The 16,276-nt window shown below is 43.4% G+C and overlaps 1 protein-coding gene across 2 annotated transcripts in view; it reads left to right on the forward strand.

Annotated features, from left to right (window-relative positions):
- Window positions 1-6,024, forward strand: part of pigx (phosphatidylinositol glycan anchor biosynthesis, class X) — a 31,411-nt gene extending 25,387 nt beyond the window's left edge. For both annotated transcript variants that reach the window (XM_084692889.1, XM_084692890.1), the window contains exons 3-6: window positions 2,899-3,037; window positions 3,148-3,352; window positions 3,504-3,604; window positions 3,936-6,024. In XM_084692889.1, the coding sequence (XP_084549015.1) occupies window positions 2,899-3,037; window positions 3,148-3,352; window positions 3,504-3,604; window positions 3,936-4,073 (583 nt within the window). In that variant the 3' untranslated portion in view covers window positions 4,074-6,024. The remainder of the gene's footprint in view (window positions 1-2,898; window positions 3,038-3,147; window positions 3,353-3,503; window positions 3,605-3,935) is intronic.
- Window positions 6,025-16,276: the final 10,252 nt, after the last annotated feature.

The raw sequence follows: 16,276 nt of genomic DNA on the forward strand, positions 1-16,276 counted from the left end.
TGCATATGCATGACTCGGAAAAGTGCAATTTGCTATTTTTAGTTCCCGCGACAGGCAGTCTGCGCTTTTCCCTCAGTGCGGCATGTTTGTACATACCTCACCATGCTTTTACGCGCAAATTGCGAAACAAATACGCCTGAAGTGGGTGCAAAAGCGCTAGTACATGAGTTCCTCAGTGTCTCTGATGAAGGTGGGGAGTTGATTCCACCATTGGGGGGCCAGACAGGAGAAGAGCTTGTGTTGGGACCTGTTCACAGCTTGGAAGGTCAGTACCAGGGTCTTGAATCTGATACGGGCCGTGATGGGAAGCCAGTGGAGGGAGATGAGGAGCAGGGTAACATGGGAGCGTCTGGGTAGATTGAAGAACAGGCGGGCTGCCGCGTTCTGAATCCTCTGGAGAGGACGGGTTGCGCATGCTGGGAGACTAGCAAGCAGCTAGTGGCAGTAGTCCAACTTTGAGAGGACAATTGCTTGGACTAGGAGCTGGGTGGAATGCTCAGACAGGTATCTCCTGATCTTCCGTATGTTGTAGAGGGTGAATCTACACGACCGGGAGACCGCAGCAATGTTGGCTGTGAGGGAGAGCTCGTCATCCATGGTCACCCCGAGGTTCCTGGCAGAGGATGAAGGGGTCACTGTCGCAGATCCCAGGGTGATTGAGAGATCGTGGGAGATGGAGGGTTTGGCCGGGATGATGAGGAGTTCCGTTTTGGCGAGGTTCAGCTGGAGGTGGTGCTTGGTCATCCAGGTGGAGATGTCTGTGAGGCAGGCCTCGATTCTAGCTGAGATCCCCGGATCAGTCGGGGGGAATGACATGTACAGCTGCGTGTCGTCAGTGTAGCAGTGGTAGGAGAAGCCGTTGGAGGTGAATATTGGTCCAAGCAAGGTGGTGTACAGGGAGAAGAGGAGGGGTCCAAGGACGGAGCCCTGTGGGACACCAGCGGAGAGCTGGCAGGGGCCTGACACTTTGCCTCCCTAGGAGACCTGGTAGGATCTTCCTGACAGGTAGGATGAGATCCACTGAAGTGCTGTGCCAGTGATGCCCATCTCAGAGTCTGGCGAGCAGGATTTGATGGTTAACCGTCTAAAATGCTGCAGAAAGGTCCAGCAGAATGATGACGGATGACCTCGAAGTCTCTTAATAACCCAACGGAGTGCAGTGCTGGGATTGATGTTGTTTGGTTAAGTATTTCTGAATCAAATAATAAAAAATAATGAAGAAAGAAAATCGCTGCAGCTTGGCTTCCTCTCCGCGTCACAGCCCCATCAATCTGATTGGTCCACAGCAAGTCTGGTCTTACAGTGCGTGTCCACTGCAGCGACGCAATGCGAGCGACAACATGTTTTCCATTCATTTTCTATGGAGCCAGGCGAATCGCTTGCGTGGTGCATTGTGGGTAGCGACGCGACGCGATTCAAGCGATTCGAGTTGAGATTTTCTCAACTTTATGCCAATGAGGAGCGATTTTCGCTAGCGATGGCCAATCAGAGTGTTTTCTTGTTTCTCGTAACGTAGAAACCATGGTAAACATTTCTAGCTTTCTAGGTTTCAAGCTGGAGGAGAAACTAATCGTTTGTGTGGCTGCTTACCCAGTCCTGTACGATACATATCTGTATTCGTACAGAGATGTTAATACAAAAAAACAACGCATGGCGCAAGGTTTGCCGAAGTTGTGGGTGCTTGTCCTTTCAAATTCAGTTTAGTCACATTACGTAACTTCGTTCTGTCCTAACTAGTTAGCTAGCCGGGCTGGAACTCCCTATCATATCGGCAGATTAGCAGAAATTGAGGAATATAGTAAAACGTTTTTTTACACATGTCAACGTGTATTTCTACAGTATTAAACAGTTTTATATTTTGTAAACAAGTTGTATTTTGATCGATGTTGCAACTACGTAAACCCAAGTCTGCACACTTGGCCATGACAACTACAACAGTGACTTTAGAGAAGCACATTCTACATTAATCTGTTTGAAACGCCCCCGAGCGTGGTGAACTGTGGGAAGGCAAGCGATGGCAAGCGATTCTGTGACATGCTTGCGTGTAAAAAGGGCTATACAAATAAATTTGATTTGATTTGATTTGATTCGCGTCGCTGCAGTGGACACGCACTGATATAGTTGGAGAACCGGGCACTCTTCAAAGTTAATATTTTGCAGGTGTCCATTTTATGATCCTAAGGTAGGGTGGACAATAGAACGCATCATTTTTGGCCAAGGCTAACCAACTGTCAAATAATGTAGGTTACCACAGCATTGGCAACTTGACTAGAATAGATGTGGAGGTTTAACAAATACTTCAGAGATGACAGAGAATTGTGATCTGTGAAATATAGGTACCAAAACCATTGAGAAGAAATGTCATCACCAGTTGCATCATGGGCACTGCACTATCTATAATTCCAGAAATCCCTGTGTCACCAACATCATTGCGGGCACTGAAATTCTTAGGACAAGACAACGCAAAGCAACCTGGCATAACAAAGATTACATCTATGATAAGCTAAAATATAATAAATCTCCTAAATATACAAAATAATATACAACAATGTATATTAAACCTCCTGATTTGTCTTCAAATAAAACAAGAAGCGGTGGCTTCGTTTCCATAATTCTGCAACATATTCCATGATTAGGGTGCACAATACATAAAAGCCCTTTTTCCCATTTCCGTTCTGGCATTTTGGACAGCGAGCATAAAGAAGTCCTGAGAACGCAAGGAATATTGTCTGGCACTTTTCTGCATGATTATACCGTTATCTAGCACCAATTTTGTTTTCCATTCAAACCTATTCCAGACCTCGGTGACCTTATAGCTGGCCACGACCATGTTCATACAGACAACTGCTGTGACAATCAAAATGGAGATTTAACATGACTGTCCTTGGTTTGTTTCAGGGAGCTGGTTACCACTGTTGAGTTTAGTCCTGAGGCACCAAATCAGAATCTCAGAATATTGCTGTCCTACAGATTTCCTAGTGGACTCTACATTGATCCATACCAACTTGCACCTCAGAAAGAAGACCTAAATTTACAGGTAATTTGATAGCATATTGTACTTAACACAAATGCAGAGCTTTGTGTTAAGTGTTGTGGTAATTGCAAGGCACATTACCAAATTAATATTTTACTACTCTGTTTTGATAGGTGCTGCTGGATTCAGCAATTGATGTAGAAACTCCTGCTCACATGTCTTCAGGATTCACTGCACTTGTGTATATGTCTCTGGTTGGCAAGAAGCTCAAATTCCCCATCCTGATCCATGGGCGCTATCACAAGCCCTCTCTTACTGAGGAGAATTTTCAGTTGGTCCAAATTGAATTTCCAAAGCTGATGTTCAAAGCTGACAATTGTGCGTTGTCTTGTATTCAGTTTTCTTAAATTTACCAATCTTGAATGAAGAATATATTATTTTGTGTAAACTGCGTTGGACTGCATCACGTCCAAAGCAGTGTGTTTACTTATATTATAAACATATAGAACTATTTTTTTCTCTCTCTAAGGTATACCAGTCCATCTTCTTCCACCTCACAACATTGTGGATGCACCATGCACATCTGTCAATATAAGCATGTGCCAGTGGCTCAACATTCAGAATTTGCAGGTATCAGAATCAAGTTGAATCAGAATGTATAATTATCAGTCAGCCTTATAAGTTCATTACATTATATTGTTCAAAGTTGAGTTTGGCTTCTTTCACAAACTGCCAGAAAAGAGATTTAGTTAATGTTTTAGCAAGTGTATTGGTGTCTTTTCCCCTTCTTATGAAATTACTGCTTTTTTAAATTATCAGTGGGGGAAGTATTCACCTGTACCTTCAGTACAGTAGATTAGGCCACTAACCCTAACTCTAAATAGACTAAGGCATTGAATACATGTTTAGATCCCATATGCTGTGCCGCTCTCACTCACCACCAAATGTTTCTCTGCTCTAGGAGCACAGACATGTAACTCTGGAGATGCCACTTGGGGATGAGTCTGTGGTGAACCCTGTGTGTGCAGGAACTCTGCTTGTCACACTGCTATGTTGTGTAGTTCTTTCAAGAAGAATTTTGAAGGATGGTCAATGTTAGTAATTGTTAATGTCTATTAGAAAATAAAACTAGAGAAGTTACAATTTCTAGGGAAATTGTATGGTGTGCTTGCTTGCATCGGTTGCAGATGGGTCCTTTTATTAACTGCTATTTTTACAAGGGATATTTCTGTATATTTTATATTAAAATGCCTACTTATTATTTATGAAGATTGCATAGATTTAAAATCATAGCCTACATTAGTTGCTGCTCATGTACAATTCAAAATACAAAGTGTGAAGTGTGGCCATGTCCCTGTACTTACTGTAAGTGAAAGTTGCTCTGGATACAGGCGTCTGCTAAATGACTAAATGTAAATGTGGAATGAACCTAACCTATATGACTTAAACGTCACCTTAAGTTTTTCCCTTCTACAGTAGTGATATTTTCAAGCATTTAGCCCACTCATATCGCATTTATTCATTAAGAACCACCTTTGAAACAAGCTGAACCCCCTTGAAACAAGCTATTCTAAGTAACAACGTTACTTAGAGTAGCTTCTGTCACAGGCAGTATTATTAGGTAGATGGAATCGCGATTGAAACACTACCATCTGCTAACTGAAAATATGCCCCCAAAAAACAGTTTGTAACATTGTCAGTAACAATGTCAAATACGAACATTTGATGTTGCCAGTACTGTGCGCAACAGTCTTACTACATTTACATTACATTTACATGTATTCATTTAGCAGATGTTTTTATCCAAAGCTACTTCCAAGAGAGAGCTTTACAAAGTGCATAGGTCACTGATAATAACAACAAGATTGTTGTTTTTGGCCACCCCCAAAAACGTTGCAGGTAGCCAAGACATGAAGCACATATTGTGAACAACCAAAATAAGTGCCAAAGGGAAGAACCATAAGAGCATGTAGTTAAACAAGTTACAATTAAACAACATGAATCGCTATAAGTGCAAGTGTACCTGTAGAAAAGCAAGCAACAGAGAGCTGTTCAAAAAATATTTCACAGCGAGTTCAACAATTTAAATCAGTTACCACTAACCAACAAGAGCAACAAGTCTCTAAGCAAGAGTCATTGTGATCCTTGAGGAAACTAACATTGGGACCAGCAAACCATTCCTAAGTCCCGTTGTACTACATTGATGCACGTTGTATTTATGCGTCGTTGCTAACGTGTGCTGACATTGTGACGTTAGGCTTGCACTGATTCCCTTTGGCAACAAAAGGCATTTTTCGTAATAAAAACGTAATTTCAACTTAAACCGTGACACTGAACGTATATAAAATACAGGCAATTCAATCTTTACCAAGACAAAACTTTTGACACCAATGTTGTCTATGTAGTCCAAATATTGACTGATCCTTAGGTGGGCAAAAAAAATAAAAATAAAAAATAATAATATATATGTGAGAGAACAATGGTTGTGCAAGCACACCCAATAAAACTCCATGAAGCCATGGGATATTGGGAAATAGCAAAACTGTACGTGTATAATATTTTGTTTTGTAGAACTTTGAACTACACTTCTTAGAGTTGTTTGTAATTTTCTTGTTCTGTAACATACTGTCCAAATTGTATTGATCCATTTGATTTGGCATGATTGTATTCCTTAATTTTGAATGCATTTACAGCATCCTACAGTCTAATAGGTTCTGAGACAAACAGGCATTTATTTCAAATGCATCAGAATTTTTGTGTGTTATAGAGGAGACATATTTACAGACATTGAGAATATATTCATTGACAGAGCCAGAGACACAGATAGATTGACAGAGCTAGATATAAATAGTAGACAAATGGATAGATTGACTTAGTGTGAGAGATATTGACAGAGAGAGAGTGAGGCTATTGGATCATGAGACAAAAATGTACCCAAATCTATTTGAAATCTACCTACATATGCCAGCAACATCAGTGCCATGCGAAAGTGTAAGCCCTGTAGAGTTTTTATTTTTTTATAATAAAATCTTTGAACCATCCCAAATTGACCAGTTTTGTAATCAACACAATTTTTTGAATATTGCAGCTTTATAATGACACTAATTCATTCAAGTTCCACAAAAAGGCTGGTCGTCCATGCAAGACAAATGCACAAGAGGACAGAATAATGTGGAGAGTGTCAATGGGGAATTGGTTCAACACTGCATCTGGAATTGCTTACTAGTTCAATGCCAGGTCAACTCCAGTTCAAGATAAGGATCTGTCTCGGCATATAGTGTCTTGTCGTTTTAGAGAATTCGGACTGAAAGCCCACACCGCAGTGTCCAACCATCAGCAGAATGAATCAAAGGGCTAGACTAGCTTTTGCTGAGGAGCATGTTGTGTGGAAAGAAGAGAACCGGTCCAAAGTTCACTTTAGTGATGGGAGCAAGTTTAATGTATTTGGGTCAGATGGGAAACATTATGTTTGGCATTAGACTGGGGAAAGACTGTGTAAAGAAGTCAGTGAGAGGAGGAGAAAGTGTCATTGTGGATTGGGGTATGTTTTCTGCAGCAGGAGTTCAGTTCCTCTTAGGGCTGCAACAACAAATCGATTAAAATCGATCATTAAAAGCGTCGGCAACGACTTGAATTATTGATTTGTTGTGTCGCGCGATTATTACGCCACTCAGTATGTCGCAGAGATGCATTTTATTTTTATTTTTTTAGTTGAGCGCGGAGCGGAGGTAGAGGAAAGGCCATCGGAGAGACGTTGTTGAGTAACGTGGTTCTGAAACACATGGCGGAGGCAGATAAATCAGTACAACCCAAGTCATCCAAGGTGTGGGAGCATTTCACACTCAATACATTGAAACAGTGTGTTAATTGACCGAGGTGAAGTTAGTTTCATATTCGACATTCGTCTCACCTTTGGAAGACGCTACTTTGCAGCACCGCGTTAGGGACCGGGTGAAAACAACCCATACCATTTTGAAAAATGTAGACTTTTATCATATTTTTAGGAATATAAAACCTCAAACAGACACCAGAGTATCTTAACAATGTCTGGTATACTTCCACAGCCTTTACTTTTTCAATTACGTTTCAAATAAAATGGTAGAAAATCATTAATCTTTGAAAATAACTTAATCCTCCCTCACAAATCTTAACCTTTTTCAAAATGGTGTCAAAAAATCTTAAATATACACCAGATTATTCTAATAAGTCTGGCATACTCCCACAACCTTTCAATTTTCAATAAAGTTTTAAACCAAACTCAAATAAATTGATCATCTTGGAAAATAGGATTAAATCCACGCTAATATTAATAACGTTTTCAAAATTGTGTGCCTCTTTTTTGCATATTCTGAACATTTTTTGCACTGTGGATTTGCACTGTCGGTTTTGGTTTTGAATAAAAGGTTGGAAATTTATGCTTTTTAGGTTTTGTTATTTTATCCGATTCATCGATTAATCGAAAAAGAATTGACAGATTAATCGATTATTAAAATAATCGTTAGTTGCAGCCCTAGTTCTTCTTATACAGCTACATGGCAGGGTGAATGCAAATGTTTATCAGAACATCTTTCAACAATATGTGGTTCCTTACCTGCAAGGATCTCCCAATCAGACCGCAATATTATGCAAGACAATGCCCTTTGTCACACTGCAAACGGGTAAAGCAGTTAATTTAAAATAAGTTATTTAAATTATTAAATGGCCAGCCCAGAGTCCTGATCTTGTCCTCCACATGCTAGGCTTGTGTTTGTGGAATATCTGTAGTGCCTTTAACAGAATGTAACCACATCTGTTGGGAATACAACTACTAAATAAGTAAATCCTTGATTCATACTGAAGATAGTTAAATTCCACACACACACAGGGTTCTGTGAAAAAACTTGTAATGTACGTATTCTATGATTTGTTTAATTATTTTATGCTCTATTATACATAAATATCAAAGTTATCTGAAGAAATACAAGTTTAACTCTAATCTGTTATACTTTAATTTATTTAATGTCATTATCACACAAAGAACATTTTCTTTGAGTAATGTGGGATAGTGGTGCTGCGGATGATCCACCGCTCCCTTCTCTGCTGCTGCTGGTAAACCTCTATGGTGGATGGGCTGCATGAGGATGCTTCCTTCTATGTGGATGGGCATGCTTGATGATGTTTTGTATTGGACATGACTCAAAACATTGATCACATCAGTGGATCAGATCATCTTTCATATTCCTGTAAATACTGCACATGCCTGAGTGCATGCTACATTTTGGATGTGTCTGACACCACAAAGTTCTGGAAAAGTGAAGTTCTATTCTATTCGCTTTGGCTTTTGCAGTCACTCAATCTCAACCACAAATGTGTAATGTTAGAGAGGCAAGACACAAGGTTGACTCTCAGGGCAGATTCAAGATATACATTATCATTGTTTGACAATTATTCAAAATAAACAATCACCCCTCCATATCACTCCATCCCCTCCATATCACTCCATCTAGACCTCCATACAACTTCATCCTTCAATGAGAGATAGAAGCAAGAAAAACAAATATAAAAAAACATTATGGATATTTGACTCTTCCTGACCTTTTAATATTCAAACCCCATATTTTGAAGTCGGTGACAGCACTACTTACTAGTTGAATGGTCAGTGCGCAGTGAATTCAGTGCGCAATTGTTTAGATATCCCCCTATCCAACTCCTCCACTTCACTGAAATAGTACAGACCATATTACTTCTGGGTAAGCATAAATATCAGTTACCCTAACAAAATAGTGTACATTAATTAGCGTTAATTAAGTGGTTGATAATAAAGGTATTAATAGTAGATTATAAAGTTGTATGGCATTGTGTACATTACAGAGATGAAGACCTTTTCTGCATCCTGCAGGGACAGATTCCTCAGCATACTCAGGCCGTAGCCTATATGGCCTACACAAATTATATGGTTAATTTTTAAGACAGTAGGCTGCAGATTTCGTTTAGCTGACAGATCGAATCCACTTGCTTTTAACCTAACATTTTTTTGAAGTTTTATTAATGTGCTGGCTTTATCATAAGACACCTACAGTAGTTGGGCTTGACAAAATTGCACTATGATTTCAATAAAACAAAACAAATAGTCTAAAAGTTCGTATTTAATCAAATTATCATAAGTGAACAGATAATTGAACCAGAATTGTTTTGATCGTTTAGCTAACTTAAATATGTTAAACAATACTTGATTTACATAAGCTACGTCATGCTACTGTTTCATTAAACAAAAAAACTGAGTAACAATTTACAGTTTGTTTTTAAGGAAGCTATGTATGTAGAGCTAGCTAACTTGTGCCATAACTACTGAATGTTAGCTCTAGCTAATCAAGTAGTTTGTTTGACGTTGAAAACCACTCCAGTGTCTTGAAATGGTTTTGACTGCAAAGTTGAAGTTAGCTAGCTAACGCTGTCCAATTCAAGACACCAGAATTGTTTTATATGTAACCATACGCGATTCACATTAGCTACTTACACTCTGATTCTATTCCATCTTGTTCTGAGCCGTAAACCTAAAATATATAAGCAAGTTTACGCGCTAAAACAAGTGGGCCGCCATAACTCCATTCATTTGATTCACATGACGTCACTGTAGCTTTGCGCCGCCATCTTTTGTAACAACTCAGCCGTTAGAAATGCCTGCAATATGTTGTGCAGTTGGCCGCAACGACAGCCGAAAGAGAAACCCCGGACTGCTATTTTATGTAATACCAAAAGAAAAGGAAAGAAGAAAGAAGTGGTTAGCTGCCATTCGAAGAGATCATTGGACACCCACTATGCCCATTCTAACACCTTACTATGCAATGAACACTTTGTGTCAGGTAAGCCTTTGCCTCAACGGCTAACAACAAGAGCTAGCGTTTTAACATTACAGTACGTTTGGAGAACCAAGAGAACACTTACAGAACTTGATTGACTATATCAATATATCAACAGTTTCACCCGTTTTGTAAACATCACGTTGTATTAGCTGCTAGCTGTATTGGCTACTAGCTGTATTGGCTACTAACTGTAGCTGCCTTATGTACAGTATTCGCATATTTATAGCTAGCGATCAAGATTTACGAAAAATGTGTTCGGTTCTCCTTTAAACCTATATTTCACATAAACACAAATCCTGAATCCTGATTCGGCACAGCCGAACGTGGGACCCTCTTCCAGTGGGCTCACCATCCGCAGGAGGGGTCATGGGGGTCGGGTGCAGTGTGAGACGGGCGGCGGCCAAAGGCGGGGGCCTTGGCGGTCCGATCCTCGGCTGTAGAAGCTAGCTTTAGGGACGTGGAACGTCACCTCGCTGGCGGGACAGGAGCCTGAGCTGGTGCGCGAGGTAGAGAGTTTCCGGCTAGATATAGTCGGCCTCGCCTCGACGCACAGCACAGGCTCCGGAACCAGTCTCCTTGAGAGGGGCTGGACTCTCTTCCACTCTGGAGTTGCCCTTGGTGAGAGGCGTCGAGCTGGGGTGGGAATACTTGTTTCCCCTCGGTTAGGTGCCTGTACATTGGGGTTCACCCCGGTGGATGAGAGGGTAGCCTCCCTCCGCCTTCGGGTGGGGGGACGGGTCCTCACTGTCGTTTGTGCTTATGCACCAAACGGCAGCTCAGAGTACCCACCCTTTTTGGAGTCTCTGGAGGGGGTGCTGGAAAGCGCTCCTCCCGGGGATTCCCTCGTCCTCCTGGGGGACTTCAATGCTCATGTGGGCAATGACAGTGAGACCTGGAGGGGCGTGATTGGGAGGAACGGCCCCCCCGATCTGAACCCGAGTGGTGTTCTGTTGTTGGACTTCTGTGCTAAACACGGCTTGTACATAACGAACACTATGTTCAAGCATAAGGGTGTCCATATGTGCACCTGGCACCAGGACACCCGAGGTCTCAGTTCGATGATCGACTTCGTAGTCGTGTCGTCGGACTTGAGGCCGCATGTCTTGGACACTCGGGTGAGGAGAGGGGCGGAGCTGTCAACTGATCACCACCTGGTGGTGAGTTGGCTCCGATGGTGGGGGAGGACGCCGGTCAGGCCTGGCAGGCCCAAACGTAATGTGAGGGTCTGCTGGGAACGGCTGGCGGAACCCTCTGTCAGAAGGAGCTTCAACTCCCACCTCCGGGAGAGCTTCGATCATGTCTCGGGGGGGGGGCGGGGACATTGAGTCCGAATGGGCCATGTTCTGGGCCTCCATCGTTGAAGCGGCTGACCGGAGCTGCGGCCGCAAGGCGGTCGGTGCATGTCGCGGCGGTAACCCTCGGACCCGGTGGTGGACTCCGGAGGTGAGGGATGCCGTCAAGCTGAAGAAGGAGGCCTATCGGGCTTTATTGGCTGGTAGGACTCCTGAGGCAGCTGATGTGTACCGGCAGGCCAAGCGGAACACGGCTTTGGCGGTCGCGGAGGCAAAAACCCGGGCATGGGAGGAGTTCGGCGAGGCCATGGAGAATGACTTCCGAACAGCTTCAAAAAGGTTCTGGACCACCATCCGGCGACTCAGGAGGGGGAAGCAGTGCTCTGTCAACACTGTATACGGTGGGGACGGTGCGCTGCTGACTTCGACGGGGGACGTCCTGGATCGGTGGAAGGAATACTTTGAAGACCTCCTTAATTCCACCAACACGCTTTCCGACGTGGAGGCAGAGTCTGGGGACATCGGGGGGGGCCCTTCTATCTCTGGGGCCGAGGTCGCCGAGGTGGTTGAAAAGCTCCGCGGTGGCAGGGCCCCTGGGGTGGACGAGGTCCGCTCGGAGTTCCTTAAGGCTCTGGATGTTGTAGGGCTGTCTTGGTTGACACGACTCTGCAACATCGCGTGGACATCGGGGACAGTGCCTCTGGACTGGCAGACCGGGGTGGTGGTTCCCCTCTTTAAAAAGGGGGACCGGAGGGTGTGCTCCAACTTTAGGGGGATCACACTCCTCAGCCTCCCTGGGAAAGTCTATTCAGGGGTCCTGGAGAGGAGGGTCCGCCGGATTGTCGAACCTCGGATTCAGGAGGAGCAATGTGGTTTTCGTCCTGGCCGTGGAACAGTGGACCAGCTCTATACCCTCCGCGTAGTCCTGGACGGTACATGGGAGTTCGCCCAACCAGTCTACACATGTTTTGTGGATTTGGAAAAGGCGTTCGACCGTGTCCCTCGGGGGCTCATGTGGGGGGTGCTCCGAGAGTACGGGGTACCGGATTCCCTGATCGGGGCTGTCCGGTCCCTGTGCGACCGGTGCCAGAGTTTGGTCCGCATTGCCGGTAGTAAGTCGAACTTGTTTCCGGTGAGGGTTGGACTCCGCCAGGGCTGCCCTATGTCACCGATTCTGTTCATTACCTATATGGACAGGATTTTTAGGCGCAGCCAGGGTGTAGAGGGGGTCTGGTTTGGTGACCTCAGGATCGGGTCGCTGCTTTTCGCAGATGATGTGGTCCTGTTGGCTTCATCGGGCCGTGACCTTCAGTTCTCACTGGAGCGGTTCGCATCCGAATGTGAAGCGGCTGGGATGCGAATCAGCACCTCCAAATCTGAGGCCATGGTTATCGATCGGAAAAGGGTGGAGTGCCATCTCCGGGTCGGGGAGGAGATCCTGAACCAAGTGGAGGAGTTCAAGTATCTCGGGGTCTTGTTCACGAGTGAGGGAAGAATGGAGCGCGAGGTCGACAGGCGGATCGGTGCGGCGTCCGCAGTGATGCGGGCTCTGCATCGGTCCGTCGTGGTGAAGGAGCTGAGTCGAAAGGCAAAGCTCTCTATTTACCAGTCAATCTACGTTCCTACCCTCAAATATGGTCACGAACTATGGGTAGTGACTGAAAGAACGAGATCGCGAATACAAGCGGCCGAAATGAGCTTTCTCCGCAGGGTGTCCGGGCTCTCCCTTAGAGATAGGGTGAGAAGCTCGGTCATCCGGGAGAGGCTCAGAGTAGAACCGCTGCTCCTCCGCGTCGAGAGGAGCCAGCTGAGGTGGCTCGGGCATCTGATTAGGATGCCTCCTGGACGCCTCCCTGGTGAGGTGTTCCGGGCACGTCCCACTGGGAAGAGGCCCCGCGGAAGACCCAGGACACGCTGGAGGGACTATGTTACTCGGCTGGCCTGGGAACGCCTCGGGGTCCCCCAGGAAGAGGTGGTGGAAGTGGCCGGGGAGAGGGAAGCCTGGGCCTCCCTGCTTAGGTCGTTGCCCCCGCGACCCGATCCCCGGACAAGCGGCAGATGACGACAACGACGACGACAAATCCTGAAATTAGTTAGCTTAGACATTTTACGCTGAGACAGTCTACTTATGCAAGTCCCTTTGTTTAACCTGTGTACTTCATGAACAGATTTATCAGCCATCATTTGCTTAGTGCTATCCAAGCAGTTAAAAGGAACTCATTATTGGACTAAACCCAGTCATTTAAAACCTCCCCTTTTCCTTATCTGTCCCTTATTGCAACCTACATAGGTTCTAAAAGGGAGATATTTACTTGAGGTCACTACTTCCACCTACCATCACACTGACCACAACGACTCAAACTCAGACACAGGCCCTGGCATCGTAGAACCATGCGTGAATCCATCCTGCCAGGCTACGATGTCAGCACTGGAAAGTGAGTGTGCTCGGCTCCGAGCCGAGGTCCGTGATATAAGGGCCCGGTCAGAGGCATTCAGGGATAATGACACCATGGTGCTGGAACTCAAAGGTCTTCCATCCTTCGCCAAATTAATGGTTGTGTTTAATTTTCTATCAGAATATCTTAAAGTTGGACAATCAATCTCCCCATTCCAATGTTTGATCCTAACATTAATGAGACTGAGGCTTAATGTGCCGCTTTACTTTTTTGCTTACTTTAAAAAAATATCCAAGTCAATTGTCACCAGAGTGTTCAATAGCACATTAGATGTAATGTTTTTCAGATTATCAGATCTAATCTTATGGCCACCAAAAGAATAAATTCTAAATAGTCTCCCAATGTGTTTCATTAATAACTGTAAGAACTGCACCTCCATCATTGACTGTTTCGAAATATTTATAGAAAAGCCAAGTAAACTCAGATTCCGTGCACAGACATACTCACAGTATAAGCACCCACAACACTGCAAAATACCTGATCTCAATAACACCACAAGGTGTATATCTCATGTGTCAAAAGGATGGGGTGGTTGCACAAGTGACAAGCACATAATGGAAAATTGTGGCTTTCTTGATAAATTGTCACCAGGAGCTGATAGAGGCTTCAATGTGAAAGAGACAGTGGGTCTGTATTGTGCTCAGTTGAAAATACGAGTGGCCAAAGGCAAGCAACAAATGCATCCATTGGAGCTAGAGGCAACTAGGGGACTCGCAGCCGTCAGGATCCATGTCAAGCGAGTCATTGGCCTGGTGAGGAATAAGTACACTATTCTTCAGACCACCATCCCTCTGTCCCTCTGCCAAGCCAACGCACAAGGACAGGTCTCCATTGACAAAATGGTAACAGTCTGCTGTGCTCTTTGTAACATTTGCCCATCTGTTGCCCTACAGAGTAGAGAGGTGGTACAATTGCTTTCCTTGTCAATTTTAATGTACATATTGCCTCTTTTGTATTTGTGTGAACTCTGAACTTCAATGACCAACTACTATTGCAATTGTTAATCATTATTTGTTTATTTTCCATTTGTGGATGTATGGATCAAATGTATGTCACATGACTAAAAACACATTTACAGACAATACAACATACAATGACAAAGAAAAGGAAAAAAAAGAATGTAATAACTCATAAAAATGTACTTTATTTCTTGTTTGTTTGTTTGCTTTTAGCATTCTACACACTTACAACTGTAATATCAATACATCAATTCATTCATTTATAAGTATCTGGATACCAACTTAATTTCTTGTTTGTTTGCTTTTTGCATTCTACACACAACTGTAATATCAACTCAATACATCACTTAATTAATTTATAAGCATCTGGATACCAACTTCATTTCTTGTTTGTTTGCTTTTTGCATTCTACACACTTCCAACTCTTTGGCACCCTGCTCAGCTTCATACATGACATGTGGAAGCGCTTTTGTTAGCATTGCTTGGATGTGCAAGAGAGGATGTCTGTGTCATCAACAGGGTTTCCACAGTAATATCCCTCAGTGAAGCGTGAAGTGAAGTCTTATCTCAGCAATTCTTTGAGGCAGTGACACCAAAGTTGGTACGCCTACTCAAAACTTAATTCTGAGGATTTCCTCCAAAAATGGTGTCATGTGACTAAAAGGGGGCATGGCCGGAAGCATAAACGTGTTTTGGCTAATAACTGTTGAAGTTTTTACCTTAATGAAGTAATTTATTTGTCTCTTGATGTCTTGTGAGATATCAAGCTTGACCATTGATAATATTTCATAATAACTGAATTGACGCAGCCGCCATTTTGGATTTCATGGAAAAGTGTAAAAACCTTTTGCAGGCCCCAAATTTTGTCCAATGTTTACTAAATTTGGCACAGATGATCTTCAGACAACGCTTCACAAAGGTGTTGCATGGATTTTCCATTTTCAAAACGGTTTAGAACTGATCAAAGGCGGCGGCAAAGCCGCAAAAGGCACGTGAGAGCATAACTCAGCAAAAATGGTGGCAAAAAGACCGGAAACTGGGTGTCCAAACCCCGTTCGGGTTTGGACAATAGTAGTTTACAGCGGTCGGGATTGGACACAGTGACGCTAGCTAGTTAGTTACTGTGCGACTAAAGCCACACAGAATGCCTACAATGTTAGAGCTATCTTACCTTTCCAATTTAAAGACTGGCATGGTAATAATCCAATCTTACTTAATTTTTTTAGGAACTGTAACTACTTGATAACATCCTGCTAAAACTATGGATAGACAGAGATTAATGGGTGTCGTCTTCCTAAAATAAACTATGCTGGTTTTGAGCGCAAAACTGAAGCAATAGCTTTAGCTGGAAAGTGAACTACTGTAACGTTAGCTAGCTAGCTAGTTACAGCCTACATATTAGCTAGCTTGCTAGCATCACCAACACACAAAATAACGATGGTATTTAATAAGATAATAAGTTATAGCCGAAATATCTGGTTATATCAACTGTAGCTAGCTTTGCAGTCAACACTGACCTTATTCAAGTAGCTAACTAACCTACAAAAAACACTTACCACACGCAGAATATAGCTTGCAATCCGTTGAGGACAAACGAGGCACACGCTTGCGTTTTATGTACAATGGACTGGACCAATTTACAAAGAAATTTGTAGATATTTTAGCACGACACACTATTCCTTTTTCATTAATTCTAGCGGTGTATTAAAGTCACATATGCTGGCAAGTGTTGAAAATGTATACTCGAATCATT

The sequence above is a fragment of the Hypomesus nipponensis genome, chromosome 26 (assembly GCF_054491055.1).
Source record: "Hypomesus nipponensis isolate SF chromosome 26, ASM5449105v1, whole genome shotgun sequence".
In the NCBI taxonomy this organism is placed as follows: Eukaryota; Metazoa; Chordata; class Actinopteri; order Osmeriformes; family Osmeridae; genus Hypomesus; species Hypomesus nipponensis.